The 26,231-nt window shown below is 41.0% G+C and overlaps 1 protein-coding gene across 1 annotated transcript; it reads left to right on the top strand.

The window, feature by feature from the left end:
* Positions 1–5,835: 5,835 nt before the first annotated feature.
* Positions 5,836–18,817, top strand: GPR143 (G protein-coupled receptor 143). The gene is made up of 8 exons (XM_040056271.2): positions 5,836–6,079; positions 7,781–7,890; positions 10,784–10,878; positions 12,355–12,447; positions 12,913–13,022; positions 14,321–14,429; positions 16,699–16,816; positions 18,261–18,817. The coding sequence occupies exons 1-8, from the start codon at positions 5,836–5,838 to the stop codon at positions 18,558–18,560; spliced, it is 1,179 nt and encodes a 392-aa protein (XP_039912205.1). The 3' UTR covers positions 18,561–18,817.
* Positions 18,818–26,231: the final 7,414 nt, after the last annotated feature.

Below are 26,231 nucleotides of genomic sequence, written 5' to 3'. Positions count from 1 at the left end.
CTGCAGAGTTGAAAAACTCAGTGACACTCATGGGACTTCCAAGAGGAACATTGGCTGGTGTCTGTGGTCTGGACCTGGACTGTACATTTTGTCTGAATTCCCTTCAGTTACACTTGTTTACAGTGTCCAGCAAGACCATCTAATTGGCTATGGTATACTGTTATTTTTATCAGTTTAATAGAGCCTTGGAGAGTTCCTGCACTGCAAGAGCAGTGAAGTCAGTGCTGAGGTATATTTTGATTAGGTCACATAGACTGATCTGAGGGCACATATTTTATGAATTTTTTTTTTTTTTTTTGTGCTAACGGGCTTTGAAAATATAACTACTGGGTGGTGGGAGATGTAATCTAACAAGATCCCACCATCTAGCAATTGTAACAAGGATATAAGAGTGTCCCACCTAATTTCTCCCAAGGGAACCAACTAACATAAATTTTAGCATGCAGGAGTAGTGGGGCCTAGGATTCCTTTGGAAGACACTGAGGACAGGACAGATATTCAACTTTTGTAGATCGTGGTACATGCCTACAAACATCAATATCCAATTTTCAGTATCCCAGGGTGTGAGATAATAGTCTTTCTTTTCGCAGTCTTTTTCATCAATCAGTTCCTATTCAAACTGTGTCTCATAGTGTGCCTAGGTGTGGGACGAGGTCTCTTAATAACACATGTGCTGAAACTGAGGTATCTTTTTGCTCTGTGAAATAATGTAATGATGACAATGACTAAGCATTCGTCTGGAAAAGATGCTGGCCACAAAAATCTTAATGCAGGTTCAAAGACTGTAAGACTGTAATATTTTCGGCATTGGCATAGGGAATCAGGGATTTTTTTTCTTCTTATCTCTAAACAAAAATAATTTTCTTCAGTTTTATGGATATATTTTTCTACTCAGTTATTTTGTACTTCATCTGTATAAATCTTGTTTACTAATTTAAATGCATTAGAGGCACAGTTTAAAAAAGTATTTGTGTATGTTTCTTCACAAAAAGCAGGTAAAATAACATTTCCCTGGAGAAGTTATATAGTAAGTCAGTAAAATACGAGTAACTTGATTGCATGAGTCAAATACACAGTTATCGAGCTGTTCAAATGCACACTCATTTCACGTATTGATGTTTTTATTCTTTGAGAAAACAAAAAGAATTCAAATATTATTACTTTTGTGCAAATGAGATACATTTTTTTCATACTTTTAAATTAATATTCACCATCCTTAAAAGTAAATTATTATTTTACAATTCTGTAATTATATTTAAAACACTGAGGGAAGGGAAACGATACCTCTGCTTTTCTTTCAGTAGCTTTTAATGAAGTCAGTAGCTGTTATAATCATGACAGACGTTACACCTTGAATACCCCTATTGTTCCAAGATCCCTAATTTTACAGAAAACTAAAAATGACAAGAATGGAATATGAATTTGTCCATTCATTTCAGTTATGTATGAAAGTTAAAGTACTTTTAAAAACTAGTACTGCTAATTATGGGAAGGACATATCTCACCGTTTCTTCCAAATTAAATCTAGTTGCAGGAGGTCTGGGTAGGTAATATAAAGAATGGTGTTAAAGCATATAGAAGATTTTTTTTTGTCAAGGCCTTAAGGAATGTATTGCAGGATCTGTTGGAGAGACCATAACTGCATCCATTGAGCCTGAAGATAGACCTAGCTTTCTTCAGTTTGGAAAACGTTATGTCAGGTAATGTGTAAAAGACAATGAGATCCTGAACTTTGACAAAGTATAGCTTTTACATTTTTGAGGCAGCTAAGATCTTCACTGGGACCTGTCAGGCAATGAGGAGTTGACCTGTACACATAAACAAAACTAAACTATCCTCTGTCTCTATATCCACAAATTTCCTTGTTTTTTGTACACCAGTGCTGTAGTCCCAGACTTAATTAAAAGAGCGATTGAAGTATGTGCAGCTGTACACTCAAACATAAGCCATACCCACACTCCTTAACAACAGAAGTGCATGCCTGTCGTATTTTTGTAAACCTGTTGCTTTCCCTAGAAGCAGGCAAGCCAGTGTTTCCTCTTAAAGATGATCACAGACTGCGATGAAATGTTGTGTTCTGGGTCCAAGAAGAGAGTGAGTAGGTTTTTCTGAAAGTATGGAGTACATAGCTGTTTCTAAAGGAACGCAGTACTGTTCTCATCCTTGAGTGCACTGTTGCCAATGCCCAAAATTGTGCCTGGAATTTTCAGTGTTGTGCAATGTTGTACTTATGCTGAGTGTGATTGATTGCTGTTTGCAATGCCAGGAGGTTTTTATTTAGTGTTTCTTGTATGTGTGCTAATGGTTGTCTCGAAGTTGCACCATTTGCTTAGTTGAGATCCTGTCTCGGTGCAGAAATGAGACATACCAGGTGTGTCTTTTTCGCACACTGGCAGAAGTGGGAACTGTGTCAATAACTTCAGAGAGAAGGGAATTGGGACCTGTAGAACGATGTAGGTTTTATAGAATACTAAATAGAAGTCCTTAACAAGACAAAATAACTATTCTCTTATTTCTTTCACTACTTTTGCATTTCCTCTGCCTTTGTCCCCAGCTTTTATCCTCTTATTTTCATAATCACAAGAAGCCAAATTAGTCTTGAGTGTAAGACAGCCAAACCAGCTTTGAATTTCCTGGGCTGTTCTAACTCTCTGTATTTTGAGTCCAGCAATGGGGACCAGAGACTAGCTAGCTCTTACCAGCTGAGGTGTTGCATGGCTCCTTAATTTGGTAGATGCATTTCCCACTCAGCCTCAAATGTTGGCACATTTTAGACACCTCTACTTCCATCATGGTAAGTATCAGTTCATTCATGGGTCACTGAATTTTATTTTCTGCATTAAGTATGCTACAGGCCATTTGCTTTGCTTCCAATAAAAACCACATACTCCCTCTGAAGTAACTATGGAATCAAATCCTGAGAAATTCCAAGAGAGAAGGAGCCCAGAAGAAGAGGTGGAAAAACAATGCTCCACTCAGAGGAGTAAAGCAATAAAAGGAGGGGGAACAGCTGGCAGAATTGTGGCAAGAAAAGAAGGGACATATAAAAAATTAATCTCCAGAGTATAGAAGTACAATTGAGGAATGAAAGTAGTTTCAAAGTGGCTGAAAAAAAAAAAGGAGAGAGAAGTTATAATAATAAAAGGATAAATCCACACAGGCAAGCTAGATCACAGTCAAGATCAATGAAAACAAAGAATAAGCAGAAAAAACAAAATACACAAAACATTCCTATCTGTAAGCCAGAACAAACAATCAGGATAATGACTTGACATGCTTTTCAAATATTTGAAAGAAAGAAAATGGCAACAGAAATAGTGAACAAGTTTAGAAACTGATTGTGGGAATAAAAAGTTTCTATTAAACAGTTTGTCTAATATTTTAAAGTTTTGCTGTTCTAAGTATAAGCCAAGCAATATAATTTTTCCTTCAAATCAGAGCAAACTTTTTTTCATGTATATGTCTTTGAGTTGTATATGTGGCATAGAACAGCTTAATTTTAACTAATAACCTATCTCTGTGGATTGTAATTCCTCAGTTCTTTAGTAGCCGGGTAGGTTTCAATGTATCTGACAGAAAAGTGACAACTCCAAGCACCACTGCTCTAGCAGATGTGGAATAAACTCTGAGGAGTCCCAGACTTGTACTGATGACAGAGCCTTGTATTGATCACCTCAGCATGAGTTGGTATTTCTGGAGCAGAGCAATCTGATTTTGCAACCTTGCTGTCCCCAGTATGTTTTTGTGTACATGGTAGCAACAAACTGTAGGATTGCAACATCTAGCTCATGCACCTGTCCTTATCCAAGGAGCAGGGGAATCTCTTTATGCTGGAAAGCAGCAAAAACACTTAGCAAAACATTCAGCTCAGCTGCCAGTGTTTCAGAGTCTTTGATGATGCATATGGCTATATTCACATTATGGTCACTGGAGCCTCCTCAGCTCACCCTGAGCTTTTATTTTCAGAAGATCTGAACAGCTCTCTAGACAAAGTCTAGACCATAAGCTTGACTGCCCAAGACCTCAGTTGACTGTAGCAGGAGTTCAAACACCTTGCTGATGTATGGCCATCCGTGTGTAGCAGTCTGGCTTTGCATCCTGCTCTCCGGGTGCCGTATCCCGAGCAGAGCTCCGCGGAGTCCCGTGGCACTGGGATGGGTGGGCACACATCAGGCCTGGCAGCCTGGGGACTGGCACTGCCTCCTCAGCCCTGGCACAGCCCCCAGCAGCAGGCTGATGAACTGGTGGAGTTGGTTCTTTCGCTGGGATGCAGTGTATGGGGTGTCCTGGCTAATGAACGCAGCAGGTACCGTTTCACCCGGGGCTGCAGCTCTTTTCCCTGCTGAGGGCAAACACATGTGTTCATAAACACTGCACACAAAGCATTCCACTGTCATTCAGTAGCCCCCCAGAATGTCTGCTAAAAAAATAAGCTAGACCATTGGGGGGAAAAAAAAGGTTAGGTAATTTTTTCTTATGGGGACTAATTATAAAATCCAGGATGCATAAAATCCATATTTAGCATGCTGATGACTTTGTGTCTTTTGGCAATGTTCCCTCTTGCATTTCCTGAATGTGCCCCTATAAACAAATTTTCTGGAAGGGTGAGGACTGATACAGGGAGTTTGAGACTTAGTTTAAAGGGAAGTATTACTTTTTGGTTTAATGATTGTATTTATTTGCTGCTGTATATAGCAGGACCCCTGTCTTAAAATGTATTGTCTAGATCATAAAGCAAAAGCAAATATTGCAGGTTTTCATATTAAATCCTTACCAAAAAAAAAAAAAAACCAAAAAAACAAAACAAACAAACAAACAAAAAAAAAACAGAAAAAAACCCCCAGACAAAACAAAACAAACACAGAAACACAAAACAAAAAAAACCACCAAACCCAAAAACAAACAAAAAACAACCACCACCACCAACAACAAAAAAAAACAACCCCCCGAAAAAACCCCAAACAAACACCAAAAAAACACCCCCAAACAAACGAAAACAAACCAAACCAAAACAAAAAAACCCAAACACAACCCAAAGCGAGACAGGGAAATAAGTTGTTGAGAAATCCCAAGTCCTGGAATTTTCCCTGTCAAGCTGATCCAATGCAGACAGTACTGACTAAAGAGAGGATTTTTTTTTTTGTGCTTGCAGTTGAAGCACAAAAACTTAAACTGCAAGCACAAAGTTTAGTTTTGATGAGGATCAGGTTAATATTTTCTTCCCAAACATAATACCTTTCTACAGTGATAGGGTATCATGTTTCTAATTTTATTTACAGAGATGGGTGGGTTGGATCACTAAAACTGAGATTTGGGTTAGGGTGTGGATTTATATCCCTGCTCCTCCCTGTAAAGACTGGAACTGCTTGTGTCTGGACTCACCTTTTCAATTAATTTGTGGTAATTAAAGGGTGCTGTGTGGGATGAGGCTAAAGAGAAACATAATTAAAATGTAATGCTTCTACTTTGGTATCTGCATCCTTATTTATTTTAAACCATCTTCAATGCTCTGACGAGTTTAAGTCTTCCTGTATCACATACTGTGCAAGCAGAAATATGTGAGTGAACTGTTGCCAATGGCTCTGAGCAAGCATGGGGCATGTTTCAGATTACACTGTGTTTTCTTGTTTGGATCTGATCTCCTTGCTAGGAGAGGCTGAGAAAGGCAGCTCTAGGGGATTTACTTCCAGCAGCAGCAGCAGCACATGATCCATCAATCGCGTGATTCTCACCACCGAGGACTAATGGGGAGGGTGAAGAAAAAGTGAATGCTGCCTTGGTGAAGCAACAGCATTTTCTTCTGCTCGTGGGGCCCTTCCACCAGTCAAACGTTTCATGGCTTCTCCAAGGTTAGAAACCTACTGCTGCCCAAACCGGGATGCAGCTACACAGCTGGTGATGGACTTCCAGCCCAAAGTCTTCTGTGGAGTCTGCATTGGCAGTGCTTCCATCAGCCTGCTGCTGACCATCCTGCAGCTCCTGCCAAAGAAGGGACAGAGCCCACGGAAGATGCCCAAAGCCTCCTCCTCCTCCACCATCCTTCTCCTTATCTCCATTTGTGACATCCTTGGAAGCTTAGGTAAGTGCCTTTGCTGTAACAGGTTCTTTCTGCTCTGAGGTATCGCAGACAAATGAAGCTGGTGAGAGGACAGCAGAGATTTCTGAGGGAAGCGTGCTGTTTGTGTTCACAGGAAGATTTGGACTGAGATCAGGAAATTATGGGTCTTTGGAGACAAAGTTCTTGTTTAATAGTTATACTGTGAAAATGAAAGATCTTGATGAACCTACACCCAAATCTCTACTTTAAAACAAATGAAAATCTAGAATGGCAACTGGTTCTCAGAGTAAGCCATGAAAGTGGAGGTGAGTCAGCACACTGGAAACTAAATCTGACATCAAACATTTAGCCAGTCCATAGGACTGCATTTGAAAACCGCTGTCCTTTATGTCTCAAATCCTTTTGGACCAAGTGTGCCTCTCACTCATGTGCCAGTGCTTCTCTGGGCACACCACATTGACAGAAAATGAGTTTGACTTGCAGCTGCACACAGATCATGCTGGACACAGACTTTTGAAATGTGAGTAAAGCTACCTTATCAAGGACAACCTGGTGCCTAGACCCTGGCTGATAGTCTGGAGGAATTAACCAGGGGAGAATAAAACAGAATGCATGAGTCAAAATGAAACTAGTATGTCCTGAGCTGTCCCATCAGTCATTTGGTAATTTTTCCCATCAGTCATTTACTGTCAAATCGAGTATAAATTATCATGTCATATATAAATATGACATGTGCTATGAAAATACAGGACAAGTGTGTTTCTACAGTAGCATGTTCCCCCCTCACAGTAGGTAACAGAAGTAGTGCTGTTTCGTCTCACTGCTGGGGGCTGTGTGTGTGTCTGTGTATCTGTGTGTCTGTGTGTTTCAGGTCTTCTCCCCTTTCACATCCAGCCAGGTTCTCTCAGAGTACCTAACAAGTACCAATACTAAACCAAAGATTATAAAGGAAGTAAAGGAAGGGATATGGAAAATACATATGTGCATGCACCTGGAAAAGGTCCTTTCAGTCAGATGAAGCCAACAATAGATAAAGTTATTTTTCTCCCTTCCTCTTTCACTGGCAAACTCAAACTAGTTATCCATTGTTTTTTTGTTAAACTCACTTTGGTGGGTGGAAAACAGTTCATTCATGGTGGGAAACCTGGTCATTTTGTTCTGTTTCCTGCTGGTGTTTTATTTCAAGCAAACCCAGAAAACGTCACTAACAAGCTCTAAGTTCATTTTTAAAAAGGACATTGTTGTTATCTAATTCAGAAGTTCTGCTTTGCTCAGTCCTGTGACAGAGGAAAAGGCTGTTGTAAAATGAAGGCAGAGAAAAGTGAAAAATAACGTTTTCTGCAATGGGGGATTTTACAGAGAAGCAAATATCAGTGTATGAATATATGCTGGCAAATAGTTATTTCGTGTTTTTTGTCAATCTGTTAAAGGCTATCCAGTTTATGTTAGGGAAGCGTGTGACAGCATCTCTAAGTAAGTGAGATTCTAACCTATGCAACGTTTTAAATCCCAGCAGCTTCCGACTCTCGGGGCTACTTTCCCTGAATGATTACACTGACATTTAAATAGCACAGTTGTCCCTGCTGTGCTCCTCTGCAGCCGTCCCCTTCCTGTAGACGCACAAAATCTGGGCTGCGATGTGAAATATGTGGCCAGGGAAAAAGCATGTGACTCAAATCACACCGTTAGATTCAAAGCATTAATACATTTCTTTTTCTTTAGGTATGATCTTCAGATCAAGTGTGTGGCTGGGCTTCCCGGGCTTCATAGCTAACATTTCTGTGGTCAACGGGACTGACGTGTGGCCTTCCACTTTCTGTGTGGGGAGCGCGGTAGGTACAGAGACCGTCCCCCCTTTCTCCTGCTCCCAACGAAGAGCCCCTCCACAGGGGGAATCTGAAAGAAAACCGCTGTGTCCAAAAGGAAGCGTGGCTGTGAGTCAGAGCCTGGATATGATGGTTTCGGCTCTGCCACACCCCTGCAAGCGCATTCCTGCCTCCGTGCCGGGCCCGGGTCCGGGCAGGCCGGTGCCGGCGCTGTTGGGTGCGCAGGGGCGCAGGGCCGCGCAGGGCCCTCACCCGCGGGCTCGGCCGCCTCCGCTCCCCGCAGGAGCGCCGGGCCAGGGCAGCGCACCATCGTCAGGCACCCGGAACCAGACGGAAATGAGCAGCCCCAAAAGGGCTGTGAGCCGTTGTCTGGGTGTCTGCTGGCACGGCACCGCGGATGCCCCAGTGGGCGCTGGCAGCGCGAGGTTATCTGTCCATCCCTGGCAGAAACTGCAGCCGGTGTGGTGGCACCACGGACCTCCTGAAACCAGCAACTTGGGCAACTCAAATTAGCTTCTGTGGCTTGGGAATGTGTGTTTTAGACACAGAGGGACAACAGGATAAATATACTCAAAGCCACAAATCTGCTGGCAGAAGGTCTGTCCCTGCCATGTGGGATTTCAGCTCAGATTTCTGGGCTGAATCTCAATGGCTGCATCTGGCCAAGTCTAATTACGTATCTTCTGGATTAAAGTGCAAGAATAAGAAAATGTAAGTGCATTCCAAAAGTACAGATAGAAACTCCCGCTTCCAAATTTTACAATCAAAATACTGGGAAATATAATTTGAACTTGCTGTACCAGAATAAAGGTCACAATTTTTACCAAACCATTGAGAATGGCAAGTAAGACAAATCGTCAATTTACCCAGATGCAATAGGAATGCGGGGTCCCCAATGAATTAATGCATGAGCAATAGCAGTATTAGCTTTGCAATTCAGAGTTTACAATGTAGAAGGGGATAGGTTGCACGTAAAGAAAATTATTCAGCTCCTGTAGTTTTAAAATAAACAATATGTGCCAAATTGAACTCACTGTGTTTTTTATGCCTATAAAAAAGCAGTTTCAAACAGGATAGTTTTGTGCCATGGACACAAATATAAATTGTATACATTTATCAATTCTCAATTCTATCACACATCTTGAAGTTTTGCTTATCAGATGCAAATGTTTTTTTCTTTGAGAAAGAACCAACAATCCCAGTATCCTGCAGCAAGAATGTCCTACTCAAAACCCGTTCTTCCTTGTGTTTCACTTTCTGGCCCATAACAACCTAAAAATGTATTTTTTAAGCATGACAGTATGCAGAGTTTGTTTTTCATTTGAATTTCAGGTTAGATGGTGGGCAGCATAGCGGTCTACCACAATTTTTATTTTCCCTTACTTGTGCTCCAGGAAAATGCTGTAATTTGAGTAATTTTAAATTTAGATTCAACTATATTGGAATGAAAAATAACCCTTCTTCCACTCATTTCCCCTAACATATTCTCTGTGAGTTAATAAAATGTTTCCGATTCTGGTGGTTTTTTTTTTTTTTTAGTACTATTGTTTTATTTTTCTTAACCACAAGCCTATATAAACTCCAAATAGTGAAACTTTTCGACATCTCCCTGGAATGGTTTGCAGAGGGGTACCCTTTCAGGCACTGCAGCAAGATGTGTCATTTTGCTAAAAAGTAAGATATATGCAGCTTTAGGGTTTAAGTGCATCTGATTTATATTCTTTTTCGAGACGGTTTTGTCTGTGTTGGATTTTCTGGAAAGACACTGCAGTTTATTTTTGTATATATGTGTGTATGGGTAGTAAATTGTGCATTTTTCAACGGCAGGAAATATGTAAATGTGATGATGAAGTTACATGCTGAGTGCTATGGGTAAAGTGCATTAGAAGGGGTTTTATTTTCTTCTTCTGTGCACTAGGAAAATATCATGGTGTTTGAATTAAATACTGAATAATTCATGCCACAAATTACTAGAGGTAGGGTCTACACTCGTGGTGCAAGGCAGTATTTCCCAGCTTGATTTGCCTTTTGGAGGAAGGAGTGCTAGATCTCTATTCACCAACGTTTGGCTTAGTAACAAGTATGTTGATTTCCAGATGTAAAATGATGCTACCATGGAGCAGTGATAAAGGATATTCAGATAAAGACTGAAAGACAGCTTGGAGGGAAGATAACATGAATATTAAAACACTCCCAGACTGTTGCAAACAGCCAGCTCCTGTGGGGAAGAAATATGGAATTTATATACAGTGGCAAAGAAAGGTCACTTTTCTTATATAAGCTCATGGGAAAAATGCATAGGGTCAACTCAAGAATGCTGTGGAATTTAGCTTGACTTGAACCTGTTTCCTTTGGATTTTTACTGAAGAAATCAGTCAGTTCAGTAGGGATATTTTTCCAGAGGGTGAGTGATGTTCTCATTAATGTTGTTTTTTTTTTTCCCTTGATAACCATCTTGTGCATGGAGAAAACACCCATCACATGCAGAACCCACAAATGCATAGGTACACTGTGGTTATGACTGACCTCAGTTATATTTCTGTGCCTCTGCTACTGAGAAACAATGGAAATTTTAACCTAAAATTAAAACTTCCTCACTATAAATTTCTTTGGGCTTCACTTACAATGTTCAGGTTAGGAACAGAGAGATAAATGACAGGTTTTTTAAATCAGAAAATAAGCTGTGAAAGCAAACGCTGTTCAATTTACCTACAACTTGACCCATAGGCTACAACAATGCTGTTCCTGTGATTTTGAGGAAGATTTCTTACTTCATAATCTCATCTGGAAAATACACACATTTAAAGAACAAATCACCAGGCCAAAGGTTTGAGTCCCTTCCCTGCCCTAGTGGTACTGGAGAAGCAGCTGTGACATTTGGCACTTCTTTCCCCTCTAGATGTGGATCCAGCTGTTATACAGCGCTGGCTTCTGGTGGTTGTTCTGCTATGCTGTTGATTCTTACTTGGTGGTGAGAAGATCAGCTGGACTGAGGTACCAGAGCTAAAGCTCTGAATTTGTTGTTTTTTTCCCCTCCAACACTGTATGTCTCTGTTTGCATCTGCCTAAGAGTATAAGCGAGTCTTGTACAACCATTTGATGCTCATATAGTTACCAGGTAATGATAGGGATGAGTGGTGTTCTAAGTGCTTAAATTGCCAGGGTAATGCCCAGATACTGATTTATGTCTGACTTGAATTTAAATGTAACTGCATTCATTTAACCTCTGGAAAAATATGGAGCAAATTCTGGGCTATAAACTTTAAGGCAATAAGATGACTATTTTCGTCCCTACCCTGCATCTGAAATGGATTCCTGAAGAAAAAAAAAAGTAGTGTTATCCTGAAAATGGAAAGTTTGGAGGGGGAAAATAATGAAGTTCATACAGTTAATTCCTGTGGGGGTTTTTTTGTGTGTGTATGTTTGTTTGTTTGTTTGTTTTTGGGTTTTGGTTTTGCTTTTTGTTTTGTTTTTTTCTCCTTTATTTCCTGATTTTTTTATTTTATCCATTTCTCAGTGAGTGTGGTCTTTATTGCCCTCTTGATCACACTTTAAAGATCCCTCAGAAGAAAAATATGTATTTATCATATTTTTTCTGCAACGCCTGTGACAGAGGAACCTCCACCCTTTGGAAAGCACCATGCTTTAATGCCCGACATAAAAAAAAAAAAAAAGAAAAAAAAGAAAAAAAAAAATTGTTTCTAAGTTGGAAGTTGGTTGTTAGAAGAGCAAAATAACCTTCAGTTGCTACTGATAAAAGTGGAAGTATATGATTCTGTTCCCAGATGATACAGAGCAGCCAGGTTCTGAGGATATGGTTCTACTGCAGATGTAACCAAAATTAAACTTTTTGAGTTAACTTCAGACTGTTGAGGATAAACCTGATTTTGTAAAGCACCATAATTCTAGTCAAACAGCTGGGACCTGCCTCCTTCCCCCATTCCTGTTAACCAAAAAAAATCATGTGTATTTGGGCTTGATTCTGCGCTCAGAGTAAACACCAAAAGACTTTCTACAAACACAGATCTGAATCTCCCTAAGATGGGAGCAGTATCCAGTTCTGAAAGTCAAACATTATTTTCTTCAAATCACGAAAAGATGGCTTATTTGACTGTTCAGCTCCGTTCTTAAATTTTAATCTGCTTAGTTGCTCTCTGCAGGAGAAATTAAAGATGCAGGGGTTCTTTCTCAATAATAAGGGTGGGGAAGAAGTCTTGTTCCCTCGACCCTACAGGCTGGAGAGGACAGGATTTCCATGAGCAAGCCTAAATAACTGCTTTGGCACATGGTTTTTCTGAAGGACTGCCCCCACCCACCTGCTTTCCTCAGTTTAATGCACTGCCAGGGTTGCTCTGCACCATTTCCTGTCTATACAGCTCTTTTTCAGGGAGGGTCCTATTTTTACCTTGCAATGTGGGGAGTGTAAGGTTTGACATCTTTAACTGTGCCTGTCGTGTTTGGTGCTTGCAGTACGATTGTGCTGTACCACATGATGACGTGGGGCCTCGCAGTGATGCTCTGCGTGGAGGGCATTGCTCTGCTTTACTACCCTTCCCTCTCCAGGTAAGCAGGCTCTGGAAACAGGCACTCTCTGGTCATTTGAATGTCTTTTGGTCAGCTTTAGAGACAGACATTCAAAAGTTGGGCATTTTGATCTTTGCCAAGGTTGTCCCACCGAGTCAGTGATTGAGCTCGAAATACCTGCCTGGGCTTCATGGGACCCCGAAGAAAAATGCCAGGCAGTACCGGCACTTGGGCATGCTGTGATACAGCTTCTGCTGAAAGCCACCCTTCTCCTGGTTTTAGCTTTCCTTTCAACTTGAGAAAAATCCACAGATAGTGCATGTTTAAAATCAACTTTATGTCCCATGTGAACTGGTGGTGCAGGTCTACGAATTAAAATTTTTGCATCTGTTTGCTTCATTCCTTTTTTCTTTTCTTTTAAAGTTAAAGGTGACATGGATAGAATAGCCAGAAAAGTGAGCTGTGGGGAAATAAATGCATAATCTTGTAATGATTTCTTCTCAGCTGTGAAAATGGCTTGGAACATGCAATCCCACATTACATCACAACCTATGCCCCACTCCTGCTAGTGCTTGTGGCCAACCCAATCCTGTTTAGGAGGACAGTATCAGCAGGTATGTTCCTAATGCCCAGCATCAATCAGTCTGTGTTGTTTAGCAACTTAATACTGTAGGAAGTCATGGCTTTGTACTCAGTGATGTGTGGCAGCTCCTTGTTAACTTATAAAGATGCAGCAAAGTGTGGGAAGCAGTTCCCAGTTGAAATGAAGACACCGTTTTGAATTTGTCTCTAGGGGAATTTGCCCTAGAGACACACTCTGGTGACACACAGGCTATTCTCTTATCAACCTCTAACCGAAGATGGGCGAACACGTTTCCATGTTGCTTGATTTAAAGTTTTTGAGGCAATGTACCCTGGATGCTTAACTCTACTGTAGCTTTGGTACCAGCCTCAATTTTGGTTTGTACCTTTTTCTAGTTGGTGAGATCAGTTGATTTAACATCTTGGCAGCCTTAGACCAAAAACGTAATAAATTGTGATCAGAATTTTGATCACACTTGTGATTCTGGGATTATGAAACAAATGGGAATTGTACAAAACTCAGATGGGACCTTGATGTTCCAATTCAATTCATTTTCCAGTGCTTGGAAGAAGTGAGACTGAAAAAGAGCCTTGGATTCAATGCATTCTTTGCATGTGATATGATCATTGCTAGATGTTTGCAGTACCTGAATTTATCGACACACTGATTATATAAAAAAGCTGGAGAAAATCAAGAATTCTCAGTTGTCTTTATCCTATTCATCCTCTGTCCCTCAGCCATACTCATTTTCAAAGAAGCAGTTGTTCTTTTAAAAAGTTGTTCCCGTAAAGGGTTGTTTTTTGTATATTTGTTTTTGCATTTATATATTCCTTGTGATATCTGAACAGCATGTGGCATAATTTTTTTTGCTGACAATCCATTTTCAAGTTTTAGAGGTGTAGCTAATGATCTATCAATGACAGAGTGAAAAACAGTGTGCATAATAGGAGAGAAGATTCTATTTAAACATCACATAATAAGTATATAATTATATCACACATTAAATATAGAAGATACACGCTACCTTTTGTTATAAAATAGAATTATGTTGACCATACTATTTCATACCTTCAGTGGGATTAAAATTAGTTTTAAATTAATGGGATATCTTTCATTTTAGAAATCACACACAGCTGTGTGTAATTCTTTTCCTTTAATATTAAGCTGTATGTGGCATTCCTTGAAAATGGTCCTTCCAGCTTCTGAACAGCTGCTGGAGACAAATCCTTCCATTCCTTTGTTCCCCCTTTCAGGCTTCTATCTTCTGGATTTTTGTGCCTTAACTAACAAGATGTGCGTATATTAATGAACATAATTGTCTATTTTCAGTTGCCTCCTTACTGAAAGGGAGACAAGGGATTTACACAGAGAATGAAAGACGTCTAGGGACAGAGATCCAGATGCGCTTCTTCAAAATTATGCTGGTGTTTGTTATTTGGTAAGAGGTGCATTATTTTGTTTTAAAGTGCCTTTTTCCCAGAGGGAGAGAGTCAGGGACAGGAGTAAAGACTGAGGGGTTGCTTCATTTGTTTGTCTTTGTGCTTGGAAGGGAAGGTATCTAAGGAAGAAACAGTTCTAAACTAGCCCACAAAGGAGCTGAATCACTCCTGTAACATCACAAGGCTGTGAGGAAATGATAAAATGTTTAACCAACAGAAAAGCAAAAGAAACAAGAAACAATAGCAAAAAATTCCCAGTAGGTTGGGCATTGACTGAAGCTGTCTGGTGCAGCAGGCTCCCAGCTCTGGGCTGATGGATGGCTTTCTGTAATCAACATTTCTCAGAGCCTCTTGGCACCCAACACATCACTGAGGACCTACAAAAATATGCTTCTAAGTCTGGCTTCATGGTTCTGACTATGATCATACAAAGCAGCCACCTCCGTGCTCTGCAGTTTTCAAGTGTCTGGAAAAAACATAGATATTAACTGGAAAATAAGGAAATGCCAGAAAAGAAAACTCCATATGATTGTGTGTGAAATTTCTTATTATTTAATCCTTTTTTTATAATATTCTCTCTTCCCCCATGAAAATAGTACTTTAACATAGGAAAGAAAAGAGAGAGGGAGGAGAAGAGTGGGACAATAAGAAATGGTTCTGGAGTAGTGAAATGAGAAGGCCAAACTTAGCACTCTCTACATCTCACTTAACTTCTTTATACACAGGTGGATTAATGCACGTTGCATTCCTTTAAAAGGTTGAGCAAGGAGAAAGGCTGCCTCTTTTATCTTCTCTTGGCTGCTGTCTACTGGAGTGCTCTGAAAGGAAATGATTGTCTTTTTGGGGGGAATAACAGTCCACTTGGCTTGGAAGTGAAGTTTCCAATGTGGAGGGTGGGGTAGCCGGCAGAGGAGGGAGTGAGGGACAGCAGAGAAGGATCCTGCAGCATGGCTTCCTGGAAATTGCTGAAATAATAAGGAGCAGAGATTCAGCCAAGCTCCCAGGGCTGTGGAAAGAAAAAGCCCAGAGGCACCACAGAAGTGCATTGCAACCTAAGGGATGGTGGCCAGCTTGATTATCTGGGAACAAGCATGAAAGGAAAGGCCAATTTCCCATGGCCATTGTGGGGACATTTGTTCATTTCCATTCCGTCTCATTCTGGGCTTTCCTAATAAAAAAATAAAATCACAGCTCTGGTTTAGGGTTTTGCTCTAATAAAACATAAGCTCTGGAGTGAAAAAGCTTTCTCAAAGGTTACTGAAGGGAAAGACTGAGGCAGTCTCATCTCAGAAGCATAGGGAAGATTTCCTTCCACCCCAGAAGTCAAATATGGCATGCTTTAGTCAAAGACAGCAGGTTGGGGCAACACAGGATAGAGGAAATGCCTACAGATTTAGGAGGGGAGAGCAGGAGGTTTTACATTATGATAAAAATATAACTGTGCAAAGGACAGACATAAAATCACTTAGAAAGTGTGACATGAATGCTGATGGTTTCTTTTCTGAACCTGTAGTACAGCTATAAAGAAATGTTTCTCTCACTGTTTAGAAGTCATAGGAACTTACAGCCATTTGCTATAATCTCTATTTAGTGTAGAACATACTCAGTTTTTTTCAATGGATGAGGCTTGATTATCCTCATCCTATGCTCATCCTGCTCATCCAGATACTACATTTATTCAAAATAATTGTTAACATTTTCAAGGTTTTAAAATTCATCTTTGTGTTGCTTTTTGGTGTTTTTAATGGACATTTGGAAGTCTTTAATCTAAGCCTGAAATTCTAACTCCAGCTGGAAAACCTGCAGCCTTTTACAATAACGTGTTCATATATTTGTGTTTCTTGTCTCTGAGCACAACTCTTCTAAGGCACGAGCAAAAGAAGTCAGCAAGCATGATATTCCCATTATGGATCACATTTCCTTGTCATCTCATTTTTATTCTTCAGTTTACTGTTCTGCAGCAAGTTAAAATTATCAGAGTGTTTTTGGTTTTGTTTTTGTTTTTGTTTTTGTTTTTTTTTTAAGTATTGATTTATATTGTCTAGGCCTGGGCGAGTAGGTAGGTGTCCAGTCCTTGATCGTGATCTCGTAGAACTCCTGGTCTCTTCAGATTGAGATTTAACAAGAACTCCAACCATCTTGGACTTGATCATCCTAGAGCTCTATGATCAAAAAAAACTTACTGTCCTTAGAGTGATTTTATTTTCTATAATTAGGTAAAGCATATTCCATATGTAACTGTCCTTTTCTTCTTTGCTCCTCCCATAGCTGGTCATCCAATGTCATCAACGAGACCCTTTTGTTCTATCTTGAAATGCAGCCAGATATCAATGAAATGCCCCTGAGAAACATCAGAAGTGCTGCACTGATCACCTGGATTATAATGGTACATCAGCTGTGACATTGCTTAGTCTTAGAAATCTCTGGTGTAAGACTGCTGGAACAATACCAATATAATGTGGGGTTTATGATTTTGAGGGATATAAGTGCTCTGGAAATCAAGGAAGAAAAGCAGTGTGTAAGAGAAAGGAATGAGCAGTACTTTTCATATGTAATCTTTGACAAAAATATCCTAGAGGCCAACTTTTTCTCCCATTTACTGGAGGATACATTCTCTTTGTGAGAGATCACTACCCATTTTAAGGGCCAGAACAGATAACTACAGTGATTTCTTGCCTAACCTTGCTAAACTGCTATAATGCAAGCTGCAAGTTTTAGCTCACAGTTCCTGAAGGTTTCCCAATTAAATAGGCATTTCATGGAAATTCTCTGCTTGCAACTGGGGTGGTTTTATTTTTATTATTATAAAGAATTATTGCATCTTATGTTGTGACACTTGGATGATTATTTGGGAACAAATAGGTGAAAAAACATTCACACAAGGCAACAAAAAATAGCTGTGACATGCTGGTCTCTTATTGTAGCCTCTTTTCTCCTATTAAAATATTTGACGAGATTTTTCAGAGGTGACAGTGCAGGTTCATTTTCCTAGAGAGCTTATTCTGGAGTTGTTAAATAGGTGTAAGGCCTGAGCATGATTTGTGTAATTAAGCATTTGAGCAGTTTGGTACTCACAGATTAAACAATGCAACTGATGTGATACAACCTCCTTTTCCTCCTTCTCTGACAAGGGGTGAACTTATTCATGTGACAGGGACCTTGCTCCTGTTCACCTGGAGAGCAAGAGGTCAAGTCTGGTGACTGACCTATGTTTGAAATTGGCTGCAAAAATAATTTCTTTAATTTCCTGTGAGAAAAATAGAAGCATCAAAAGACATTCATTTGTTAGGCCTGTCATGGCACTGGGAACAGAAACAATTTTTTTGTCAATCACTAGGGATTTTCTTTTTCAGTGCCTCTCCCCATTTTTCCATCCCACTTTGATTTTCACTGGCTCAAGAATCTAAAACAATTCCAGACAGATCAGTTCCTGATATTTTTAAAAGCTTGACTGTCTATGCTAGTGTCTCCTCTCATATACCTGACTTGGCTTGTAATGAAAAATATATGTGCTTTTGTGAATAAAAAATTCCAGAGCTTGTGGGGAAAGTTAAAAACACACCAAGGAATTGACTGGCTAAACTTCATGCTAGAAAATTATTTCATGCTTACTGTTACAGCCTCAGCATTTTGGAGAACAGATGATGGTATTTTTCTCGTATTTGTTTGTGTCTGTGATGGCTACATTTTTATTTGCATGCAAATAGCATATTTTAAAGTCAGCAATCATTCAGTGAAAGTGAGGTTTTTAGTACAGACAAATCATTTTGCTAGAGCTGAGATGAAGCCTTCTTTGCTGTTGTAACTCCTGTTGCAATTCTTTTTCCTAGGGTGTTCTTAATCCCATGCAGGGCTTTCTCTTCACATTAGCTTTCTATGGCTGGACAGGATGGAGAGTGGACCTGAAGTGGCGAAAAAGAGAAATACCGTGGGAATCTATGTCCTCATCAACAGTGGGGGAAAACACCTATCCTGCACCAGTGAACTACCAAACCAACATCCATGACTCCAAGAAGATCTTGACACCTGACAGCCAGCAGACTGATGAGGCCATATGCATGTTGTCTGAAGGTAACACCAGCAGTGATGAGAGATTAACCAGAAGCTCTCCCATCTACCAGGGCTGGTAGTTTTCATGTGCAGAGCTGGATCTAACTTTTCACACTGTCAATACTCACAAAGCCACGTCAGTGTGTGAATCATTGCGTACTCTGGAATTAGGTTTGTGCTCAATGCCTTGATGTCATTTCCTGTAACTTGTGACACTGTGCAAGAGACGGTGTGAGACAGAGAGATATGGTGTATGTCTTCATTTGCCTTCTAGGAGAAGTAAACCAGTATAAAGGCTTGAACCTTTTTCAGCAGGAGTATATCTCTGCAAAGATATTTGTCACTTACAATCGATTTTCATGAATTTGGTTTTAATCTCTCTTGTAACCCCCTTATGGTAGAAGTGTCTTTTGTTGAAATAAATGGACTATTCATATGTTGGGTTTTTAAATGTGTTGCCTTGCTTGTCTTGCTCAGCATAAAATTCCTCACCCAGAATTACAGCTCAAGGATTTCTGAGGCACCATCATTTCCAGCCTTTACAGACTGGTAAAGCATTAGTGACAGCAGGCTCTGACTTAAGCACAAATATTTCCTGTTTGTGTAGATGCTCACTGACATAGTCTTCTTTTAACTTGTGTATATGAATTTTTGGTGTGGTTTAATCTGGGGAATTGAAAGGCTTTATTTTAAAAAAACTGAGCCTAGCACAGGCTCCACAAACATTTCAGAACAAAGATTCCAGTTCACACAAGGTCCAGGAAAAAATAAAGCTTCAAACTAATTTTTAGTATGGATTCAGTCTGATCTTTACATGCACTTACCAAACAGGACTGTGGCTGCTGGGGCAGGTGCATTGAGAAATAACATTTGCATAAAACACTTCCACGCTCTGAGTGCTCATCAAAAAACAGAACAAGTAGAATCAATAACCCCTTCTCTGATGAGTACTCTGGTTTATACCATCACGTGCTGAATGAACAGCAGACATTAAATCCATTTTCCTTATCTTCTCAGATACAGGTCTTTTGTGTAGTGCCCTAGGCACCGACATCCAAACAATTCCCCAGATTGGTTCAAAGTTAAGAAACAATGATGACCATGTCTACTCTAAGCTTTTGACTTCATATCAAAAGCAGAAGTGATATGATTTGCCTGGTTGTGCTGGAAGCTATTTAGAGCACAGTTTGACTGATGGTATGGTGGAAGCCCTTGAGCCGAAGTAATTGCCCTTCTCTTCAGCAGGTGACCAGGGCTGGGCTTTAAATCCTGCTCACTTCCACTTTGGCTGAACTTTCTTGGCTGTTTCCACCTTTCTTTTTCAACACAGTTCAGTTCCAGCTATTGTTAAAAAAAAATTAAAATAATAATAATAATAAAAATTAAAGACAGATGAAAGGTTAATGCAAAAATAACATGAAGCTTAATTTCTGGGGTTACTCAGGGAAGCCTGGGGAAGTTTAGAAATTCAGGATCAGCAGAAAAAATACTGAAAAATATTGACTGGCTAATTAAAATATATCAGCTTCTTGAGCTACTTGTTTGATATGATTGGACATTGAAATGATTGGACAACTATTTAGGCAGATCATTACAGAGCTGTGGTTGGTTTGTAGCAAGTCTTTTACATTGTGCTCTTTGGAAACCTTTCTGGCTTTATGGCTTTTTATTTCTGCTCTCCTTGTCAGATCTACTGGTAGATCACCAGACCCTTTCTTTTCATCACAGTCATTTGTTACCTACCAAAGTATGAAGAGACAGCACATCGACTTATGAGCAGATTATACTGAGCCTTTTGAAACAGAGACCATTTTTCAGTGCAATACTCATCACAGCTGGGGTCAAAAGAGCAGGAAAAAGGTGGAGGTGGAATTGTTAGTAAACCTTTTCATATGCTGTGGTGTGAACCAAGCTGCGGAACCTTAAACCAAAATAAACAGTCTCTGGCTTCACTGGAATAATGGTGTGGCACAAAAGCACTTGGGAGGCGACAGGCTGTGGCAAGAGGCCTTTCGAGGTGATGGAATGAGTAATCCCTCCCTCCCTTCACTGCTCCAGGGCATTTGTGTGGGACAGGGACAGAGGGGATGCCCCAGTCCTGGCCCCCCAAAGCTGTGAGCAGCCCCAGAGCAGCACCAGGTGGCTGCTGGCACTGGAGCATTCCTCTTTGGGGACAGCATTCTGCAAGGGCCGGCCTTTGCTCCTCTCCTCTTCTTCTTCCATGGTTGTCATCGGGGTGAGTAGGTGTGTCTGTGTATTAGTAATCTGGTGGCATGTCGTCAGGAAAAACTAGGACTCATCTGAGAGATGAGTAAGAAGAAAAGAAAGAAAGAGAAATGACCTAATTTTGATGTATCTAGAAACTGATATGGGGCATTAGAGAGCACACTGACAGAAGGTTTTGACTTATAAAAGAAGTATGTGTGAGGACAGCCTCCTAACCTGCTGCCTCCAGCCTCCAGGAGGCATTTCTTCACCCTTGAACATTGGATGATAATTGATTCTACTCCCGTGTAACCATGACCACATTTGATTTTGCCTTACACAGACTTGTTCTTGCCTAATTCAACAAATCAGGCCTTCTTCATTGCCTTCTTCAAGGATTGCATCAAATGCCCCTCCCTTCCCACCAGGAATATATGTTTGAGGTCCATCTCCTGACTGTCTCCACGCCATGTGCTGGCTGCATGCGTGTGAGGGGGCGGCCACAGGCCACCCCAGCCAGCTCCATCTCGAGGGAAGAGATGTCCTCCAAGGGTCAGCAAGGGCAAACGACAGTCACCACACCCTGAGCAGCACAGCTCTGACACCGACACGACCACTGCTTTCTAAAGTGTGCCACCCACTGCTGAGACCCTTGTGCTTATCAGTGCACAGAAGAACACCCTAGCTTTCATTCTGATGGTGATTTGTGTCTACTCACTTGTCATGAGGCCCTGGTGAGAGTGGGAAGTGCTTGTCTCTGGCCTGCGTGTTTGTTTTGTGAGATGTGTTTCAAACGTGGCTTGGGTTAACAAGGGAGAGCTCTTGTCAGTACTGAAGTCCATCAGTCTGTGGCCTTCATCTTACTCCCACAGTCACACAGCTCTTCCCTCCCGGAGCAGGAGGGCAGCTGCTCCTCCGGAACAGCGAGGTGTGACTGAGGAAAAGTAAACAGAAGTAAAACTGGATCAGATACTGTCTAAGAAAATATATGGAGCTAAAGTGTTGTTTCATGAGTACAGAAGTTGTCACCAACAGCTTCTTGTATTTTGGTTGTATTAGAGCACAACAAAGCCTTCCTGAATTTATGAAAGGGAAAAAATGTTAAATAAAGTTAAAAAGTAGTTGAATCCATGCACTGAAATATAATTAGTGTAGAGGAATCACATAAAGACGATCTTTTTACATACAGGACAGTATTGCCTGTATTAAACACTCTCCTGGCCTCCCAGCCAGCTTATCAAATCCAACCACACACAGAGTAAGTTCTCTCTGTATTCACCAGAACTTATTTTTAAGCACTCAAAGATAAAATGAAAACTTCTGGGAGAAGTGCCTTCTCACATCCTGCATTACTTTCTTAAACACTCCTGGTTGTTTTCTGTTGGTGGAAGAAGACATATGAAACTGTATTTGACCTGCCAGCCTCATACATTTAATTACTATTTTATTTGGCCAGATGCTCAGGCTAATTGCAAAGCTGAAATATGAGCACTAATAAAATAATAAACAATGTGAATAGGCAGATTTCTTGCATACCACAGCTCTGCATTTATGAAGTGCACCACATGTCTGGATAACAAAATCCTGGCTGCATCTCTCATTAAGCCCTTCTTCTGGTAGACCAAATACATGAAGCTAGAAAGTGAAATGTTAAATGTTATCCCCCCATCCCCTGGATAACCATACTTGACTTATTATCACGGATACACAGAGGCAAACTTAAGTATAAGTTATCTGATCTCAAAAAGCTTTTCAAATTTTTATGGAATCTCAGGTTTACAGTAATCCCAGAGGAAGATCACTAAACCGTGGTAGGTGAGATAAGACAGGTCAGATGATGTCTGATTATTAATTTTTTAAGGAACAGACATGCACATGTGTGGACATTAAAACTGGCAGCTGAAAAAGATGCAGTCTTACTGAAAGGAAAGTAGGGAACAGAGTCAAGTCAGGAACTCAGGCATGAATCTGTCTTCCTGGTTAATATTCCCTAGGATATGCTGTGAGCTGTATGGAAAGTTGGTTCTCTTACTCCACCTTTCTAAGCAAACTCTAAATCATTCACAGCACTAAAGTCACATGGGGTTTTGTAGGTAAAGTTTTCAAAAGGCTGAGAAAATTCGAGCACACAGCTGTGGGGAAAGCATTCAGTGATGAAAGTGATGGGAGAGGTTTTGCTGCACCAGCATCTCTTTGTTGCTGGGTTTCATCACATTTTGGGGCAGCAAGAAGCTTTTGAGGCTTTCAGACTTTTCCTCAGGGACATTTGTGTCCATGCAAAGCCATGCCTGGAGATGAGAAGGCTGGTGAGGTGGTGGCTCCCTATTGCCTGGGCTCCGTCCTGTGATGCGTGGCGGTACCAAGGGCACCGTGGGTCTTTGTGTCCTGGTGTCTCACTGGGATGAAATTCAGGCAGACTCTGCCCTCAGTTCTGTGGATAGGAAATTGGGTCTTAAGAGGTGGAGAAGAGCCGTGAGGGATTGAGATGTGTTCTTCCCTCTGGAGAGTGGGAGAATGGCAAGTATGTTATAAAGACAACCTTTGTTGATGAAGCCTTTTCCTATCCTGGTTTTTCACCAGCTTTCCACAGCTGAGAGGGACTCAGAGGGTTAATGGAGGATCCTTGCCCTCCTGGTGGCTCCACAGAGGTACCCACCCACCCGTGCATCTTTGAGCCTCCTGGAAAGTCTAGAGGACGTGTAGACACCGTGGGTGTTGCTGTGCTTACTGAAGAAGACACGTTTTAAAGACATGGGTGTAAAACAACGTGGTTGGTTTTGTGCAGAGTGAGGAATGAGCTGTGTTGGGTGGGGTGTCCTGGCAGCACCCTCCCCCCTCAGAGGGCACCGAGACTCAGGACAACATGGAAACACTGGCAGCCATTCATTGCAGCTATAGCCACATGAGAGCACCTGCTCCTGGTTTGCTCCTCCAGCTGATCTTGAGTGAATTTCCTGGAGGGGAAGAAAAAAAAAAAAAAAAAAAAAGGCGCAACAACGCAAGTCCCTCCTTAGGCAAAAGCACTCCCCTGAACGCCAGACTTTATGCGGCAATGAAACGTCCTTCCCCCTGCCTCTGGTCATGTGGCAGCATGTGACAGGGAGCGCAGCATTCTTCTCCCCAGCCCTTTCCTCAAGGCACCAGACTTGCCTTGCTGGGGGTCAGAAGCACTCCCCCAGCCACACTAAGTGCTCTGGGTAACCACCCAGCTCTGCTAATGCCTCCTGTCAGGCAGTCAGCCTCCCCTAGGAATGCAATTACACCCAGAGCAATCCCGGGGAGCCTAGATAAGGCAGCTTTTCCCTTAGCTCCCAGGGGGTTTATAGTCTGAAAGCTGGGATATCCAGATTCCTTCAATTTAATATCTGAATTTAAAATGAAAAAAAAAAAATAATGTCTACCTTAGCAAAATGCATTTTGCCAAAGACAAGAGACTTTTTTATAAGCATCTCCAAGTGCAATAGAGGCCTTTTACCCTTGTTTGCCGGGCTCTGTCACTGGGGATTTCCGTGACTTCCCTGGAAGTGAGGCCAGTGTTGAGTGACTGGAAACCCGTGAAAGGCATGAAGGGCTGAGCTGAAGCCGCAGAGGCTCCACGAGGAGAATTGTTCCTCTCTTCCAGATGTCTCTCTCAGCTCCCAGGGAGCGGGTATCTGCCCGTGCCTAGCTGCTGCCCCTGCACTGTGCTGACGGAATTCATTCCTCACTGAACCAAAAGAAGGGGGAAATGCAAGCAACACTGGCCTTGCTGGCAGGAGACCCCTCGCTCCAGCTTGGCAGTGCTTTTACAGGGGGCTCCCAGCGGGGCTGTGAAGGATGGGCTGGGGGCTCCCTGCCTGTCCTGTCAGCAGAGCTGCCCGAGCACCAGCCCCTTAGCCTCGGGTCTGTAAAACCTAAACCCCCATGTGTTTGCTTGTTTGTTTGCTTGTTTGTTTGTTTGTTTTTTCATGGCAACATCCTAAAATATTAGTATTGTTGTTACACTTCTGGGAGACAAAAGTGGTATGCACTGTCTTAATTAGTTTTATGAAGGTATCATACTGTAGATAGCCACTTAATGGATTCACTTGATTCCAGATGAGATTCTAATCATGCCTATGAAATTGTGGGATGGCCTCTTGCTTTGCTTCTGCAGACACTTGTGAAAGGAACTGATAAATATTGAGGTACAACTACACCAAAACCTCAGATGTCAGCATGTGCACACATCACAACACACACATAAGTACCCCCTAGGTTTTAGATTCACAGAAACATCATTTCTGCTGACGGATAAACAATAAATTAAATTGTTTTGTTTTAGAAATTTTTTGTTTTTCTTCTCCAAATATTATTGCATTTTAGTAAAAAACAACAAGCACCCCAGAAGATACTAGTTGTAGTGATGAACAAATATTTTAAGAAGACCTAAATTTTAATTAAAATAAAATTTTAACATTCAGTCCACTGCTCACAAACATCCTTCAAAAACACCATCAAAAATTCCAGCAACATTTTCTCATAAAATTGCCAGTGCATTGTCTTCCCTAATTATTTTTTTCAGGGCTATTTTCCAATGACAGTTGAGGTGTTTGTTTTGTTTTTTTTTTGTTTCATTTCAACCAACTAAAGCACCTATTTACAACATGGGCCTCCAACAGGCCGCTGTATAATATTTATTTGAGACAGGCAAGTCCAGATATTACACTTTGCATTTCAGAAAAAAATCCAGATACACAGCACTTGCTGAGCAATAGTATCTTCCCCAGCCCAAAGCATGCGGAGTAGAACATGGAGAAAAAAAGTATTAATGAATTAGGCCAAAGTAGTACAGGAGGAAGCAAGATGGTTTTTCATTCTCTCAAATTAATTTCATTTTTTTATTAATTCCTCCACCAAAGGAGGAATGAGCACCAACCCTTTTGTGGTTCAGACACGGGAAGGAGTGGTTCTAGTGGCAATATGTAATAAAATAAATATCTTCTTTTCTGCTAGAGGTGCTGCTGTTCAGTTCCTACTGGAAGAGACTTGGCTCAAGAAATAGATCAGGCCGTTCTTTTTAAAGCAAATACATCAGGCTGTTGGTTTTTTGGTGGTTGTTTTTAAAGTAAAAGTTGTGTAAGGTTTGTGTAAGGTTTGGTGAACTGTGGGACAAGTCCTCAGCTTAGAGCTGTGCACAGAATAGTCCCTCTCTCCCCACCTGCTTGTGTCTCTGTCAGTGCAGAAACCAAAAACCAGGCAGAAATGTGCTGTTTTGTATGGACAAGAATGTTGGTTTTTTATTGGTGAGGGGTCTTCAGTGATGTATGCAGTTAATGCAGTCTCCAGGGGGCTGGTGGAGCTTGTACAGTGATGAGTAAGGCTGGTTTTTCCCATACCAACACCTTCAGTTTCCACATTTGCATCCGGAGAAATACACCTCAATCCATGGTACAGAGTCCAGAGAACTTTTTAAAAATTATTTTGTAGCAACATATTTTTTTACCACTCTGCATAGGAGATCCAGGATTTTATCTTAAAAACTTATGTAGCTTGTGTGTGAAGAAATTTTTATAGCTCTTACTAGA

This window comes from Hirundo rustica, chromosome 2 (assembly GCF_015227805.2).
Source record: "Hirundo rustica isolate bHirRus1 chromosome 2, bHirRus1.pri.v3, whole genome shotgun sequence".
Taxonomy (NCBI): domain Eukaryota; kingdom Metazoa; phylum Chordata; class Aves; order Passeriformes; family Hirundinidae; genus Hirundo; species Hirundo rustica.
The sequence above is the reverse complement of the archived record's forward strand: the minus strand, read 5'-3'. Positions and strand labels throughout refer to the sequence as shown.